At 36.3% G+C, this 14,190-nt stretch overlaps 1 protein-coding gene across 1 annotated transcript in view; it reads left to right on the top strand.

Annotated features, from left to right (window-relative positions):
• Nucleotides 1–6,007: 6,007 nt before the first annotated feature.
• Nucleotides 6,008–14,190, top strand: part of LOC118533444 (uncharacterized) — a 42,797-nt gene continuing 34,614 nt past the window's right edge. The window contains exons 1-2 of the mRNA XM_078054335.1: nucleotides 6,008–6,225; nucleotides 13,123–13,248. Coding sequence (XP_077910461.1) covers nucleotides 6,088–6,225; nucleotides 13,123–13,248 — 264 coding nt within the window. The 5' untranslated portion in view covers nucleotides 6,008–6,087. The remainder of the gene's footprint in view (nucleotides 6,226–13,122; nucleotides 13,249–14,190) is intronic.

The raw sequence follows: 14,190 nt of genomic DNA, 5'->3' as shown, positions 1-14,190 counted from the left end.
TCTGCTTCTCCCTCTCCCTCTGCCTGCTGCTCTGCCTACTTTTGCTCTCTCTCTGTCAAATAAATAAATAAAATTAAAAAAAAAGAAAATAGAGCTACCCTATGACCCAGCAATTGGACTACTAGGTATTTACCCCAAAGATACAAATGTAATGATCCAAAGGGGCACCTGCACCCCAATATTTATAGCAGCAATGTCCACAATAGCCAAACTATGGAAAGAGCCCAGACGTCCATTGACTGATGAATGAATAAAGAAGATGTGGTGTATATATACAATGGAATACTACTCAGCCATCAAAAAATGAAATCTTGCCATTTTCAATGACATGGATGGAACTAGAATGTATTATGCTGAGCAAAATAAGTCAATCAGAGAAAGACAATTACCATGTGATCTCACTCATATGTGGAATTTAAGACACAAAACAGAAATAGAAAATAGAGAATCTTAGGGGAAGGGAGGAAAAAATAAAACGAGATGAAATCAGAGAGGTCAGACAAACCATTAGAGACTCTTAATCAGGAAACAAACTGAGGGTTGCTGGAGGGGAGGGGGGTGGAGGGATGGAGTAACTAGGTGATGGACATTAAGGAGGGCACGTGATGTAATGAGCACTGGGTATTATATAAGACTGATGAATCATTGACCTCTACCTCTGAAACCAATAATACATATGTTAATTAATTGAATTTAAATTTTAAAAAAATTAGAAAAAAAGCACAACTTAATACTTAATATAGTGATGTAATATAATAACTTAATATGAGGACCTCTGAACACATGCCATTGTATTGTGTTTGACCAGAACAAGTAAAATTAAGAGGAAAATTGAATCAAATGTTCCTGATAAATTCCTGGTAGGTAGTGAAACTTCTGTGGCTTATAGTACCAAATAGATATAGACTATTTCAGGTGTCTTGTTTGCTGAGGAAGATGGCAAAACCCCAATTTACAGATGGAGAAATAGACTGAAGGATAACTCGCCCAAGCTGTATAGCTGTGCCTGGAATAGGCCCCAAACCTTCCTTCGTCTCTAAATGTATTGCCTTTGCCAGCTCAACAGCCTGGTTTTCTTTTCTTATTTTATTTTATTTATTTATTTTTTATTTTTATTTATTTGACAGAGAGAGAGCGAGAAAGGGAACACAAGCAGGGGGGAGTGGGAGAGGGAGAAGCAGGCTTCCCGCTGAGCAGGGAGCTGGATGCAGGGCTCCATCCCAGCACCCTGGGATTATGACCTGAACCGAAGGCAGACGTTCAACGACTGAGCCATCCAGGTGCCCCAACAGCCTGGTTTTCAATAATAATAATATCTTTGTATGACCTACATCATTCATTCATTCCTTGAGCAAATAGTTACTGAGTGGCTACTGTGCTAACAACAAAAAATACTGCTCAAGGTGCTAGAGAGACTATAGCGAACCAACAAAGTTCCTGCCCGCGGCTAATATTCTGGTAAGCAAAACAGTGATCAATTAAAGAAATGTATAATTTTAGATATTGAGACATGTCATTTTTTAAAAATAGGCAAGCTAAGAGGATGGGTAATGGTGGTAAGAGGCAGGAGAGTACTGTTTTAGAAATGTGGTAAGAAAGGCTTCTCTGGGGAATCTGACTTGAGCAGAAATGCTCAAGTGAATGAATGAAAAGAGGAAGTTGGGGTGTAAGAGAATGAAAGAAAGGATTTGGCTTGAGCAACTGCAAAAGTGGAGTTGTCATTTATTGAGTTGAAATAAGATAACACTGTGGCAGGAGCAGGTTTTGAGTTTTAATCCAGTTTTAGATGTTTTCAGATGCCTCTTAGACATCCAGATGGAAATAGATATTTAAGTCCATGAGATTAGGTAAGAGTCCATGAAGGGAATGGGTGTAGGTAGAGAGAGGACCAGGGACTGATTCCCTAGGGCACTTCAGTGTTTTTTTCAAGGAGATGAAGAGGAACCAGGAGGGCAGATTGAAAGGCAGAGTCCAGTGTGTTATGAGGAAAACCACAAAGGCAGACAGCTTTAAAAGACAGGTCAAGAAAGTGTTCTATGGGAAAGCGGTAATTCAAATATATTGCGGATTGGTCAAATCAAGTAAAGATTGAGAATCAATCATTTCACAGAGAATAGAAAGGCAAAATATTTTTATTCAAATGATCTTATTGGCACTTGCTTGAAAAAAAAATATACTTTTTGCAGAAGTTCCATTTTTTATAAACTTTTTGAGGGTAATTTGATAATATCTATCAGAAAGGTAAATGTATTTTTTTCTTTTTCCTTTTTTTAAGTAGGCTCTGTGCCCAGTATGGAGCCCAGTGTGGGGATTGAACTCACGACCCTGAGATCAAGACCTAAGCTGAGATCAAGAGACAGACACTTAACCAACTGAGCCACCCAGGTACCCCAAATATATGCTTTCTTTGACCATGTAATTCCACTTTTAGGAATTTATCCTAGAGTAATATTTACACATAAACACAAAGATATATGTATCAAAGTGTTCCTCACAGTGTTGATTTCAATAGTAAAAAAAATCTCCATCAGGATGGATATAGTTGTTAAAAGCAATAGATAGGTAATAGATGTGTATAGATGTATAGGATAGCTTTCACACATTGTTAAGTGATGAAAGCAGGTTATCCAATAAAATGTATAATATGAGTTAATTTTTGTTAATACATGTAAAACAGGCCTTCTTTGACTGTATTATCAAAAGTTGCCTGCTTATTTACCTTATAACTGTCATATTAGCCTATTTTATTCACAACACCTATTACTTTGTAAAATGATTTTTTTTATATACTTGTTCGCTTTTTCCACCAGAATGTAAGCTTTGTAATACATTTCCTGTCGTGTTCATACTTATATTCCTGCTGCTTGGGGATGTAATTTTTAGAATCTTTTTAGGGGAAAAAAAGAATATTTTCCTAGTTTAGTTATTAACTATTACTCTCATTCCAATGAATGTCACTTCTCACTGCCTCATTCTTATCATTTATAAATGAAGATAGTGGAACAGTCATTCTCAACCCTAAAGTCACATTAAAATTACTTGTGTAGCTTTAAAGAGAAAAGATTATGCGTAGCCTCCAATGTAGACCAATTTCAAGTCAGAACTTCTGGTGGGATCAGGGTATCAATATTTATTTAAGTTTTCTTTGAGACTCTAATGTTCAGGCAGAGTTGAGAACCACTAGATTAGATGATATTTGCAGTATAATCATAAGCATCTGGTATCAAGAATACATAATAGGGGCACACTTTGTCTAGAGTAAAAGTTATTTCCCAAAAACTAGAATATCAGTGTTTCAGACAAATCATCTTTTGCTTTAGGAATAGCAGATTGACTCAATCACTTTCACCTCTCAAAGTACTTCTCCCTTGAAGAGGTGTAGGTATTGGAGACAAAAATTTAACCTATTTCAAGAATTTCACAAAGGGAAGATTTACTGGAAGGTTTACTTTCAGTGGGATCACTTTCTTAAGAGTTCTTCAGTTTACTAATGTGGATGAAAACCACTTTATGTTTTCACTTCATTAATTAGGGAAATAACCATAGACCTTACTGCATCACTCCAAGGAGGACTTTTCCCTTCCTTGGACCTCTGTGATGCGTTTACCTAGAAACAGCGTCTTTGATGTGCAAACATTCTACTGGCAAATTGTGCAAGGCAGCCACTCAGATTGGACAATTCAGGTTTCTTCTGGGAAGTGAACTTTGATTTGGAATTTTCTTTCGTGCCTGATACGGTAAAAATTCATGGTTTTTACTTTCTGAAGCATAGTGAAGTATAGCATACTATATCTTTCTAATTTGAGGTATTGATAAATCTTATGAGCACATAGAAAAAATAGAATAGTCATGTACAAACCTACCACCACAGAACAATTATGTCATATTGCTGTGTTTTATTTACTTTAGTCTCCTAATACATTTTTATTACACAAGGTTAATTTGGGAAAACAGTACTATTATCCATATAAGTTAACTTTGTATTAAGGAATTTCTTTTCCTGTTGGGTTCTTTAGTTGTTTAATGTGTATTTTTTGTGCTCATTATGGGATGATAGAAATAAACCAGAAATAGATCCTGCTTGGGTGGGAGGGATGGGGTGGCTGGGTGATGGACATTGGGGAGGGTAAGTACCATGGTGAGCGCTATGAATTGTGTAAGACTGTTGAATCACATATCTGTGCCCCTGAAACAAATAATACATTATATGTTAGTTTAAAAAAAATTAAAAAAAAAAAAAGAAATAGATCCTGCTCTCAGGTACCTTTAATGTAGTAGGAAAGATAAGATTTTTACATAATACAATATTGAATGAGATAACAGTTGAAATATAGATCATACACTACAAGAGTTAAAGAGGGAGATTACCCTCATCTTGCTGGAATCAGGGAATGAGGTGGTGTTTGAGCTGATATTGAAGGATTTATATGTTTGTGCTTCTAGAGGTATAGTTTGGCCCACATAGTAGCCTGTTTTTTAGGCAATATGAGTGAAACTCATTAAGTAACTTTGTTTTTAATAGAGCATAAGATTCGTAAAATGGTAAGGAAATAAAAGCAAAGAATAAAATTCTTAAGAAGTCCTTTGTCTCCATTATCATTCTCATTCCAGGACTGAAGAGCAGTTTATTGTCCCTTTTCATTCACCAAAACTTAAGTTGTTTTTTGATTCTCCTCTTTGGTTCTTAGAAAAGGAATAAATGCAGTAATGATTTTTAGGTATTAAATAATGAAAATGAGGAAAAGACTAAAGTCTCATTAGAGATATTTGCATTCTATTTATTTTTAAAGATTTTATTTTTTTTAAGATTTTATTTATTTATTTGACAGAGAGAAACACAGCAAGAGAGGGAACACAAGCAGGGGGAGTGCGAGAGGGAGAAGCAGGCTTCCCGCCGAGCAGGGAGCCTGATGAGGGGCTTGATCCCAGGACCCTGGGATCATGACCTGAGCCGAAGGCAGATGCTTAAAGACTGAGCCACCCAGGCACCCCTAAAGATTTTATTTTAAAGTAATCTCTACACCCAGTGTGGGGCTCAAACCCACAACCCCGAGATCAAGAGTCACATGCTACTGACTGAGCCAGCCAGGCACCCCAGAGATATTTGTTCTTTAATAATTGCCTTTAATATCAGTAAAATGAAATAATACAGGAATTTCAAAATGGATTTCAGGGTTAGTGAATAAAATCAGGCCTTCATGCTTTTTGTTCCATGTTATTCAAATCACACCATCTTGATTTTCTTTTCTCTATGAAAATTCCTGTATTCTGGGAAAGTTCAATTTTCTGGAAGATACCAACCAGCAAAGGAAACACATACCCTACTTACATGCAGCCCCCCTAGCCCTCAATTCCTAAATCTGCTTTCTCCTCCCCCTCCCCCTTCCATCCCCTGATCTTAAAAAAGAAATCTCCATTTTTTTTGTTTTTGTTTTTATTACCTAATAAACACATGGAAGATAGCTTTCCTCTTTTTCTTTAACTTTAGAAAAGAAAGATAATATATGAAATTGAACTGGGTAGGAAATACGGATTTAAGGCAGTACTGAAGTTCTTGGGAAACTGAATTTATAAAAATTGTAATATAAAGTTACATTTTACATTCCTCTGGGGCAGAAAGACTACTATGAGCTATCAGATGCTACATTATTAACTCATGTTAGACTTTTTATCTTTTGGCTGAATCTCAAGGGATGTAGTTAGGGTTCCTGATAGTTAGAGAAATTGAAAATGAAGGATATTTGCAAGTAAGGTATGCATAACTATGATTAATAAGTAGCATTTAAGTATGATATGAGTGCATATATGTACATTAGCGGGCTGTTTCAACCAGTTACAATTTAAACAGTGGTTTGATACTATCTTTAGAAACTAGATCTGCCTTGTCTCCAAGCAACAGGTTCAGCAGGCAGCTCCTTCTGAAGTCTGGCTAAACTGTGAGGATCTGAAGTGGAACCTTCCTGAAGACATTGCTATTGTTGCTGGGCATACCTCAGCATCAATTCCTGACTGCTCTATGCAGACTCTCCTTGGAAGCACCTTGGATCACCATTACTAGATCTGTTTCATGCGTCTTTTATCTCCAGCATGTCAGGCCCTCTCCAGTTTTTAAACCACTCAGATCAAGGAAGGCTTGCTACCGGCCAAAGCAAAGGGCTCCATGAGGCTAAGTCATCAAAAGTCAAGCATCTATCAGTTCACACATCTCAGAAAAATAGCCCAGTGGTGAGTTGTACACTGGCATTTATTTTTTGCCCCATTCTTAGAAGGTAGAGGTAAAACAACTCCTGCACAATTGAGAGCTAGAAGAAAGGAAAGTCTGGTTCTGTTTGCCCATTTGCCTGTGCTAGCACCCTTTCATGTCTTTGCTAGTGAATGACCCAAGACATGAGGTTAAATGATCTTTCATTTCTTTTGATTCTGGCTTGACTCTAGAATAAAGAGCAGGGGCGCCTGGGTGACTCAGTCAATTAAGCAGCTGACTCTTGGTTTTGGCTCAGGTCATGATCTCAGGGACGTGAGATCGAGCCCTGCATTGGGCTCCGTGCTCAGCAGGGAGTCTGCTTGAGGATTCTCTCTTCCTCTCCCTCTGTCCCTATCCCCCCTCACACTATGCATGCTCTCTCCCTTTCTCTCTCTCTCTTAAATAAATAAATAAATAAATAAATAAATAAATAAATAAATCTTTTTAAAAAAATAGAATAAGGAGCGGTGAAGCATCTAAATCTAATGGAACCTCAAAGTGGATTTTATTTATATTTTGCCTTTTTGGTGGTTCTGACATTTCACTGAGGCCCAACAATCCCAAAACAATATAAAAGTAAACTCTAAAGGGCCTCTAAGTTAATTTGATCCAACCCCATAATTTTCTAAATTAGGAAATAACATGAGAGAGGCTACAGTGATGTGGGGGTAGAACTAAGTAGTCTGAGTCCCATTACCTTCTAGTGCACCAAATTACCCCCTTGGTTCACAGCCATGAGAATCTTCCTGAAAATTAAATATCCTCTTGGATCAATTGATGTCCTTTTCATTAATATTTTTAAGACCACGAGAAAGATCCACCCAGTCTTTACTGTAAAGCTCCTAGGGGGTGAAGCCTGAGCTTGGGATGAAGATGGGGGTTAGAATAGTTTATTTCCTCCTCCCTCTATTGGCTTTAAATGAGGATGACAAGCCTAGTTTCTTTGCTGGGAGAGGAAATGTTTTACAGTAAAAGTAAGTAAGTCGACAGATGAATAGATAAATGTTACGTGTATATATGTGTATATTCACACATACCCACTGCACAGGTTTAAATTTGACATTTCCCCCCAAATTTGCTTCACTTTTTTAAAAGAGAGAAAACTTCCAGAGTACCTGGCTGGCTCAATGGGTAGAGCATGTGGCTCTTGATCTCAGGGTCTTGAGTTCCAGCCCCATGCTGGGTGTAGAAATTACTTAAAAATAAAATCTTGAAAAAGGAGAGAGAGAAAACTTCACTGATAACAGTTGAAGATTGTTTTGTAACTTTTGATCCCATCCCCAGTTTTGGGGATGGATGATTTAAAAATTTTAACAAGTAGGATCAGACACTAACCAGTAAAAATCTTTGCCATTCCTAACACTGGGGCAGGCCCGGGAGTCCCTGCTGTTGAGCATTAGGCATCTTGGTTAGTAGACTGAAGGGGGTGAGTGCACCCCGGGTCTGAGGTGGGGAGAGATGGAGGTGTTGAGGTAGCTGCTATTACAAGGCTCTATGAAGTGTTATTTGACCATCTTGGACCATTTTTTTTTTTTCCCCTTTTCAGAGATAACTATTCTGAACTAAGTATATAACTATGTTTTTACATATATGTGGATACTTCTGTTTTGGGCATTTAAAAAATTACATAAATGGGGTGCCTGGGTGGCTCAGTTGGTTAAGCGACTGCCTTCGGCTCAGGTCATGATCCTGGAGTCCTGGGATCGAGTCTCACATCAGGCTCCTGCTCAGCGGGGAGTCTGCTTCTCCCTCTGACCCTCCTCCCTCTCATGCTCTCTGTCTCTCATTGTCTCTCTCGCAAATAAATAAAATCTTAAAAAAAAAAAATTTTTTTTTTAATTACATAAATGATATTCTAGACATAACTTTCTGCTATGCTATTTGCATTGTTTTTGAAAGTTGTTCTTTTTGATTCACATAAGTTTAGTATGTGCATATTAACTGCTGCATAGAATTTCATTACAAATTAATATATCACAATTGTTACACATTTTATTTTTTCTTATATAAACAAGCTGCAGTGAGTATTCTTATACAGCATGCCTCCTTGTCCATGTCTTCTAAATATGAAATAAAAAAATTTTCAAGCTGTATTTGAAAGAGCTGTCTACAAAAAATAAATTACAGGGTGACTATTTCTTATTTTTATAAATTAAAAACCTATTGGATATCATAGTTATTATTTTTATTTTTATTATTGGTGTTTTAAATCTTAATGATATTGCAAAAAAATGAATATTTTCTGTACATGCCTTTCTTAAATAATGCTGAAAGCTAAATATGCACTGAAGTATTAAGAGGGAATAAAAAAATATTAAATACAATTATTTAAAAAAATGTAGTGATACTGCAATGTACTAAATAAGACACCTAGCACATTTTAATCAATGTACTCTTGTGTTAGATCTCAGATATGCTGTCAAGTTAGTCATGTTAGTTCATTGTACATTATCATCTTTCTGTGCAAGGTTGCTCTTCCTTTTTTTTCCCCCATCTCCATTTCTATCTCCTCTCAGTCTAATATGTTTGATATATGTCTTTGAATATATATGCATCTTTCAAAAGTATCTACTTTTGTGTATTAATTTATTTTTTAAAATATGTCATACTTAGAAAATTTTAAAATGTATACACACGGGGTGCCTGGGTGGCTCAGTCATTAAGCATCTGCCTTCGGCTCAGGTCATGATCCCAGGGTCCTGGGATCGAGCCCCACATCGGGCTCCCTGCTCAGCGGGAAGCCTACTTCTCTCTCCCACTCCCCCTGCTTGTGTTCCCTCTCTCACTGTCTCTCTCTCTGTCAAATAAATAAATAAAATCTTTAAAAAAAAATGTATACACACAGATTAGATAATAAGAAAAATACCTATGAATCTGCTTCCTAGTTTCATAGAACATTGCCAGTATCTGAGACACTTCCTGTGTGCCCCTTCTTAACTGAATCCCTTTGCTGCCACCTAAAATTCAAAATAGTAGATATTTTATTTTTGTTTTAATTTAAAAAAAAATTTAAGTAGGCTCCACGCTGGGCCTGGAGCCCAACGCGGGGCTTGAACTCATGATCATGAGATCAAAACCTGAGCTGAGATCAAGAGTTGGACACTTAACTGACTGAGCCACCCACATGCCCCAAAATAGTGGATATTTTGAATTTTGTGTTAATCATTCCTTGTTTTTCTTCCTAGTTTAATCACTCATATATGTATGCCTAATTAAAATTATTTTTATCCATTTTGAAAGGTTGTTTGAATAGAATTATACTGCTTTTATTCTTTTGTTACTTCTTTTGCTTTGTGAGATTTGTGTTGATGTATCTAGTTATTAATAATTTTCATAATTGTGTAGTATTTTATTGTATGAATATACCACAAGTTATTTATCTATTAAACTCTTATTTGACATGTGAGTTTTCAGTTTTTTGCATTTTCAAATAATGTTGATAATCTTTGCTTTTAACTGGAAAGTTTAGTCCATTTACATTTATTGATATTACTGACTAGTTGGATATATCTCTATCATTACATTATGCATATTCTATTGTCCCATTATTTTTCTGTTCCTTTTCCTTCCTCTTATCATGTCAAAAACTGATTATATTTTTGTTTTGTTGTTTGTATTGATTTTTTTATTCCATTTTTTCCTTTTCTACTAGTTTAGAAGTTATATGCTATATGACCCCTGTTTTAGTACTTATATTAGCTATTTTAACATGTATAATTAACAGTTAACTGAAATTTTTATGTTACTCCTGAAAAATCTGAACATTTTATAGTGCTTTAGACTATTTCTCTCCTCTCAATGTATATGCATTTTTTTGTCCTGTATTGGTTCTATTCTTTATTTTCAACCCCATAAATCAGATTTTTTAAATTAATGCTTATTTAAATATACCCATATATTTACTATTATTTTTGTCCACTATTTTATTTTTAAAGATTTTATTTATTTGACACAGAGAGATACAGCGAGAGAGGGAACACAAGCAGAGGGAGTGGGAGAGGGAGAAGCAGGCTTCCCATTGAGCAAGGAGCCCGATGTAGGGCTCGATCCCAGGACCCTGGGATCATGACCTGAGCTGAAGGCAGATGCTTAACGACTGAGCCACCCAGGCACCCCTTTTGTCCACTATTCTTGCTGGTATTTCAGACTTTATGAGTTAACTTTCTATGTGAAATCTATCCTTTAGAATTTTCTTAAATGAGGGCATATTGGTAAATTCAGTTTTTGTTTGCCAAAATGTCTTTATGCTACCCCATATTAAAACAATTTCATTCAGTATAAAATTCTAACTGCCAGTTATAATATATCCTTGATTTGAAGAAACACTACTATTTTATGCACTATTACAAAATTTAAAAATTTTGCCAGCCAACTTATCCACAATATGAAATGATACCAACTTTAAGATGCACCCCAGTTAGGGGCACCTGGGTAGCTCAGGTGGTTAAGCATCTGACTTGTGATTTTGGCTCAGGTCATGATCTCAGGGTCATGAGACTGAGCCCTGTGTTGGGCTCCATGCTTAGCAGGGAGTCTGCTTGGGATTCTCTCTCTCCCTCTGCTCCTCTCCCCTCTCCCTCTCTCAAATAATAAATAAATCTTAAAAAAAAAAAAAGATGCATCCCAGTTGCAGAGATATGAAAACTTGTGTCTCAGAATCAGTGAAAGATGATATATTTTTCTTAGTGCATTACAGCTATCATTTTGCTGTTTTCTATTTTCTGTGTTCTTGAGAAGTCACTCCCCAGTCCAACATCCATTTCTTTGTAATTATCTGTCTTTCTATTATCTGCTTTTTAGATATTTCTTTGACATTCTGCAATTTCATTATGAGTGTTTAGGTAAGGAATTCTTTTTATTTACTCTTTTTGGGATTTGCTTGACCACTTTATTGATATCTTTCAACAATTCTGTAAAATTCTCAGGCATTATGTCTTTAAATATTGCCTTTTCCCATTCTCCAAGTTATAAATTTCTTGGATTCCAAATAGACATATGATAAACCACCTCATGCTGTTCTCTGTGTCTTTGAACTCTCTTTTACATTTACCACTTATTTTTTCCTATATGCTGTCCTCTTGATAATTCCTTCATATAAATTCACTCCTTCTTCAGGTAGGTCTAATCTGCTTTTTAATGTGTCTATTCAAATTTTTTTAAAAGATTTATTTATTTATTTATTTGAGAGAGAGAGAGTGAAAGGGAGCATGAGAGGGGAGAGGGTCAGAGGGAGAAGCAGACTCCCTGCTGAGCAGGGAGCCTGATGTGGGACTTGATCCCAGAGCTCTGGGATCATGACCTGAGCTGAAGGCAGTCGCTTAACCACTGAGCCACCCAGGCACCCCGCCATTCAATTTTTGAATTAAAATTATTATACTTTTCATTTCTAGAAATCTTATTTAGTTGTTTTTTCCAACATGTTTATTCTTTGTGGTCTTGTGGCTTATTTATATTTTCAAAATTCTCTTTTATTTCTTTATTTTTTATTAAAGATTTTTAAAAATTTATTTTTATTTCATATTAATATTATTATTATTATTTTTTTTTTAGAGAGAGAGAGTGTGCAAGCAGAGGGAATGAGGGGCAGAAGGAGAGGGAGAAAAATAATCTTATGTAGGTTCCACACTCAGTGCAGAGCCCACAGGGCTCAATCTCATGACTCTGAGATCATGACCTGAGCAGAAATCAAGAGTTGAATGCTTAACTGACTGAGCCACCCAGGCACCCCAAAGATTTTATTTTTAAGTAATCTCTACACCAAACTTGAGGCTTGAACTCACAATGTCAAGATCAGGAGTTGCACTCTACACCTACTGAACCAGCCAGGCACCCCTCTTTTATTTCTTTAAATAGTTAAACATAGTTATTTTGTATTCTCTTGTGCAGTTCCATTTCCTAGTTTAGGTAAGCGTAAAATTCTAAAACCTGGTAACTTTAGAAAAATACATTTTGTTCCTTTAGTACATTAAGTACCATGTGATACATTTATACACTTTTTAGAGATTTATGTTAATACATTTTTCTTGGCTTTGTTTGAATCATATAAAATTTGTTCTTTTTTTTTAAGATTTTATTTATTTATTTGACAGAGAGAGACACAGTGAAAGAGGGAACACAATCAGGGGGAGTGGAAGAGGGAGAAGCAGGCTTCCCGCAGAGCAGGGAGCCTGATGCGGGGCTCAATCCCAGGACCCTGGGATCATGACCTGAGCCGAAGGCAGACGCTTAAGGACTGAACCACCCAGGCGCCCATAAACTTTATTCTTAACAAAAGTTATACAAATTACAATTACACTTTGCACACCCTTTTGACAATAGGAGGAGATACTGTATTACGGGTAAATATGCCCTAATCTTTACCCTCAATATAGGTGTGGAAGAAACACAAAATTGTTGTTGATTTACTGAAATCAGATTTAAAAAAATTAATTTGTATAATAATGTAATGCATAGGAAGTGATTTGTAACCAAAAATAAAACAAATAGTGGCATATCTTTCATCAAATGGCCTTCTAATATTTCAAGTTTCTATAAAGGTTTTATTGGATGTGAGTTAAAATTTCCCCAGATATCTTATATGTGTTTTCTTGTTTCCTATACTCTTAGAAATTATATTTATTTAGATGTACTTTATTTAAGGTGTTATAAATTATCAGGTAGCAATTTTTAAAAAAATGTAAAGTGGTCTTTTAGGTCAACATGTTATTTGTTATTTTCCTGAGACCCATTGCATTGGTTACCATAGCACCTCAAAATAAACATTTTAAAGTTGTATTCTGTTTAAAGCTACTTATTTGAGCTCGTGTGGGTTAGAACATTGTTGGTTTTGATCAATAGGGTACATGTTTAGTTAATTAATTTGTAATTTCTCTTTGTAGGCTTGTTTTGATCCACCTGTTGTGGTTCCCACCAAGAACTCAATGATGTACAACAAAAGGGCAGCTGACCCAGTCCATCCTGACCTTACTGGTTTGTTGGTGAAAAACAAGAACCTTTTAGCAGAGGTATATGGATTATCTGAAAATAAAATGCCAAGGGAAATTATATCCTCTGTAAAAGTAGGGAGAGAAACATTCTGATAAAGGGCTCAAAGTATTATCTTAACTCAGTTTTGCTCTTCTCTCAATATTGAACTGTCTTATCACTGAGGAGCACTAATTTAGACCCAAATCTGTCTTTTGCCAGATAAATCCTTTTGAAGATCATACGTAGTTAAGTGCTTTTGAGTTGACTGCTAAATGCTATAGTGTTAAAATAGTGTTTAGGAACTGCCATGCTCAAAATTTATATAAAAATAATCAATTAGGGACGCCTGGGTGGCTCAGTCGGTTAAGCGGCTGCCTTCGGCTCAGGTCGTGATCCCAGGATCCTGGGATCAAGTCCCACATCAGGCTCCCTGCTCGGCGGGAAGCCTGCTCTCCCTCTCCCACTCCCACTGCTTGTGCTCCTGCTCTTGCTATCTCTGTCTCCGTCAAATAAATAAATAAAATCTTAAAAAAAAAATCAATTATATGTTTTAAGCATTTTTTAATGGAAAGGTTGTGTTCCTATTTAAAACATAGCATCAAATGTAAAATATCCACTAGTCTTATATAATACTTGATGAAACAGGGTGCCTGGGTGGCTCAGTTGGTTAAGTATCTGCCTTCAGCTCAGGTCATGATCCCAGGGTCCTGGGATCGAGCCCCGCATCAGGCTCCCTGCTTAGCGGGGAGCCTGCTTCTCCCTCTCCCTCTGCCTGCCGCTTCTCTTCCTCCTAGATTTATTGCCATATAATTGCCATATAACATTATGTAAGTTTGAGATGTACAATGTGATGTTTTGATATACATATATTTTGCTAAATAATGACCACAATAAGGTTAATTAATGCTTTCATCACCTCACGTAATGACTGTGTGTGTGTGTGGTGAGAAGGTTGGTTGCTTCTGAGACCTCTTTTCTTG

This window comes from Halichoerus grypus, chromosome 8, assembly GCF_964656455.1.
Source record: "Halichoerus grypus chromosome 8, mHalGry1.hap1.1, whole genome shotgun sequence".
NCBI classification, from domain to species: domain Eukaryota; kingdom Metazoa; phylum Chordata; class Mammalia; order Carnivora; family Phocidae; genus Halichoerus; species Halichoerus grypus.
Note: the sequence above shows the minus strand (reverse complement) of the source record. Positions and strands in the feature narration are given on the sequence as shown.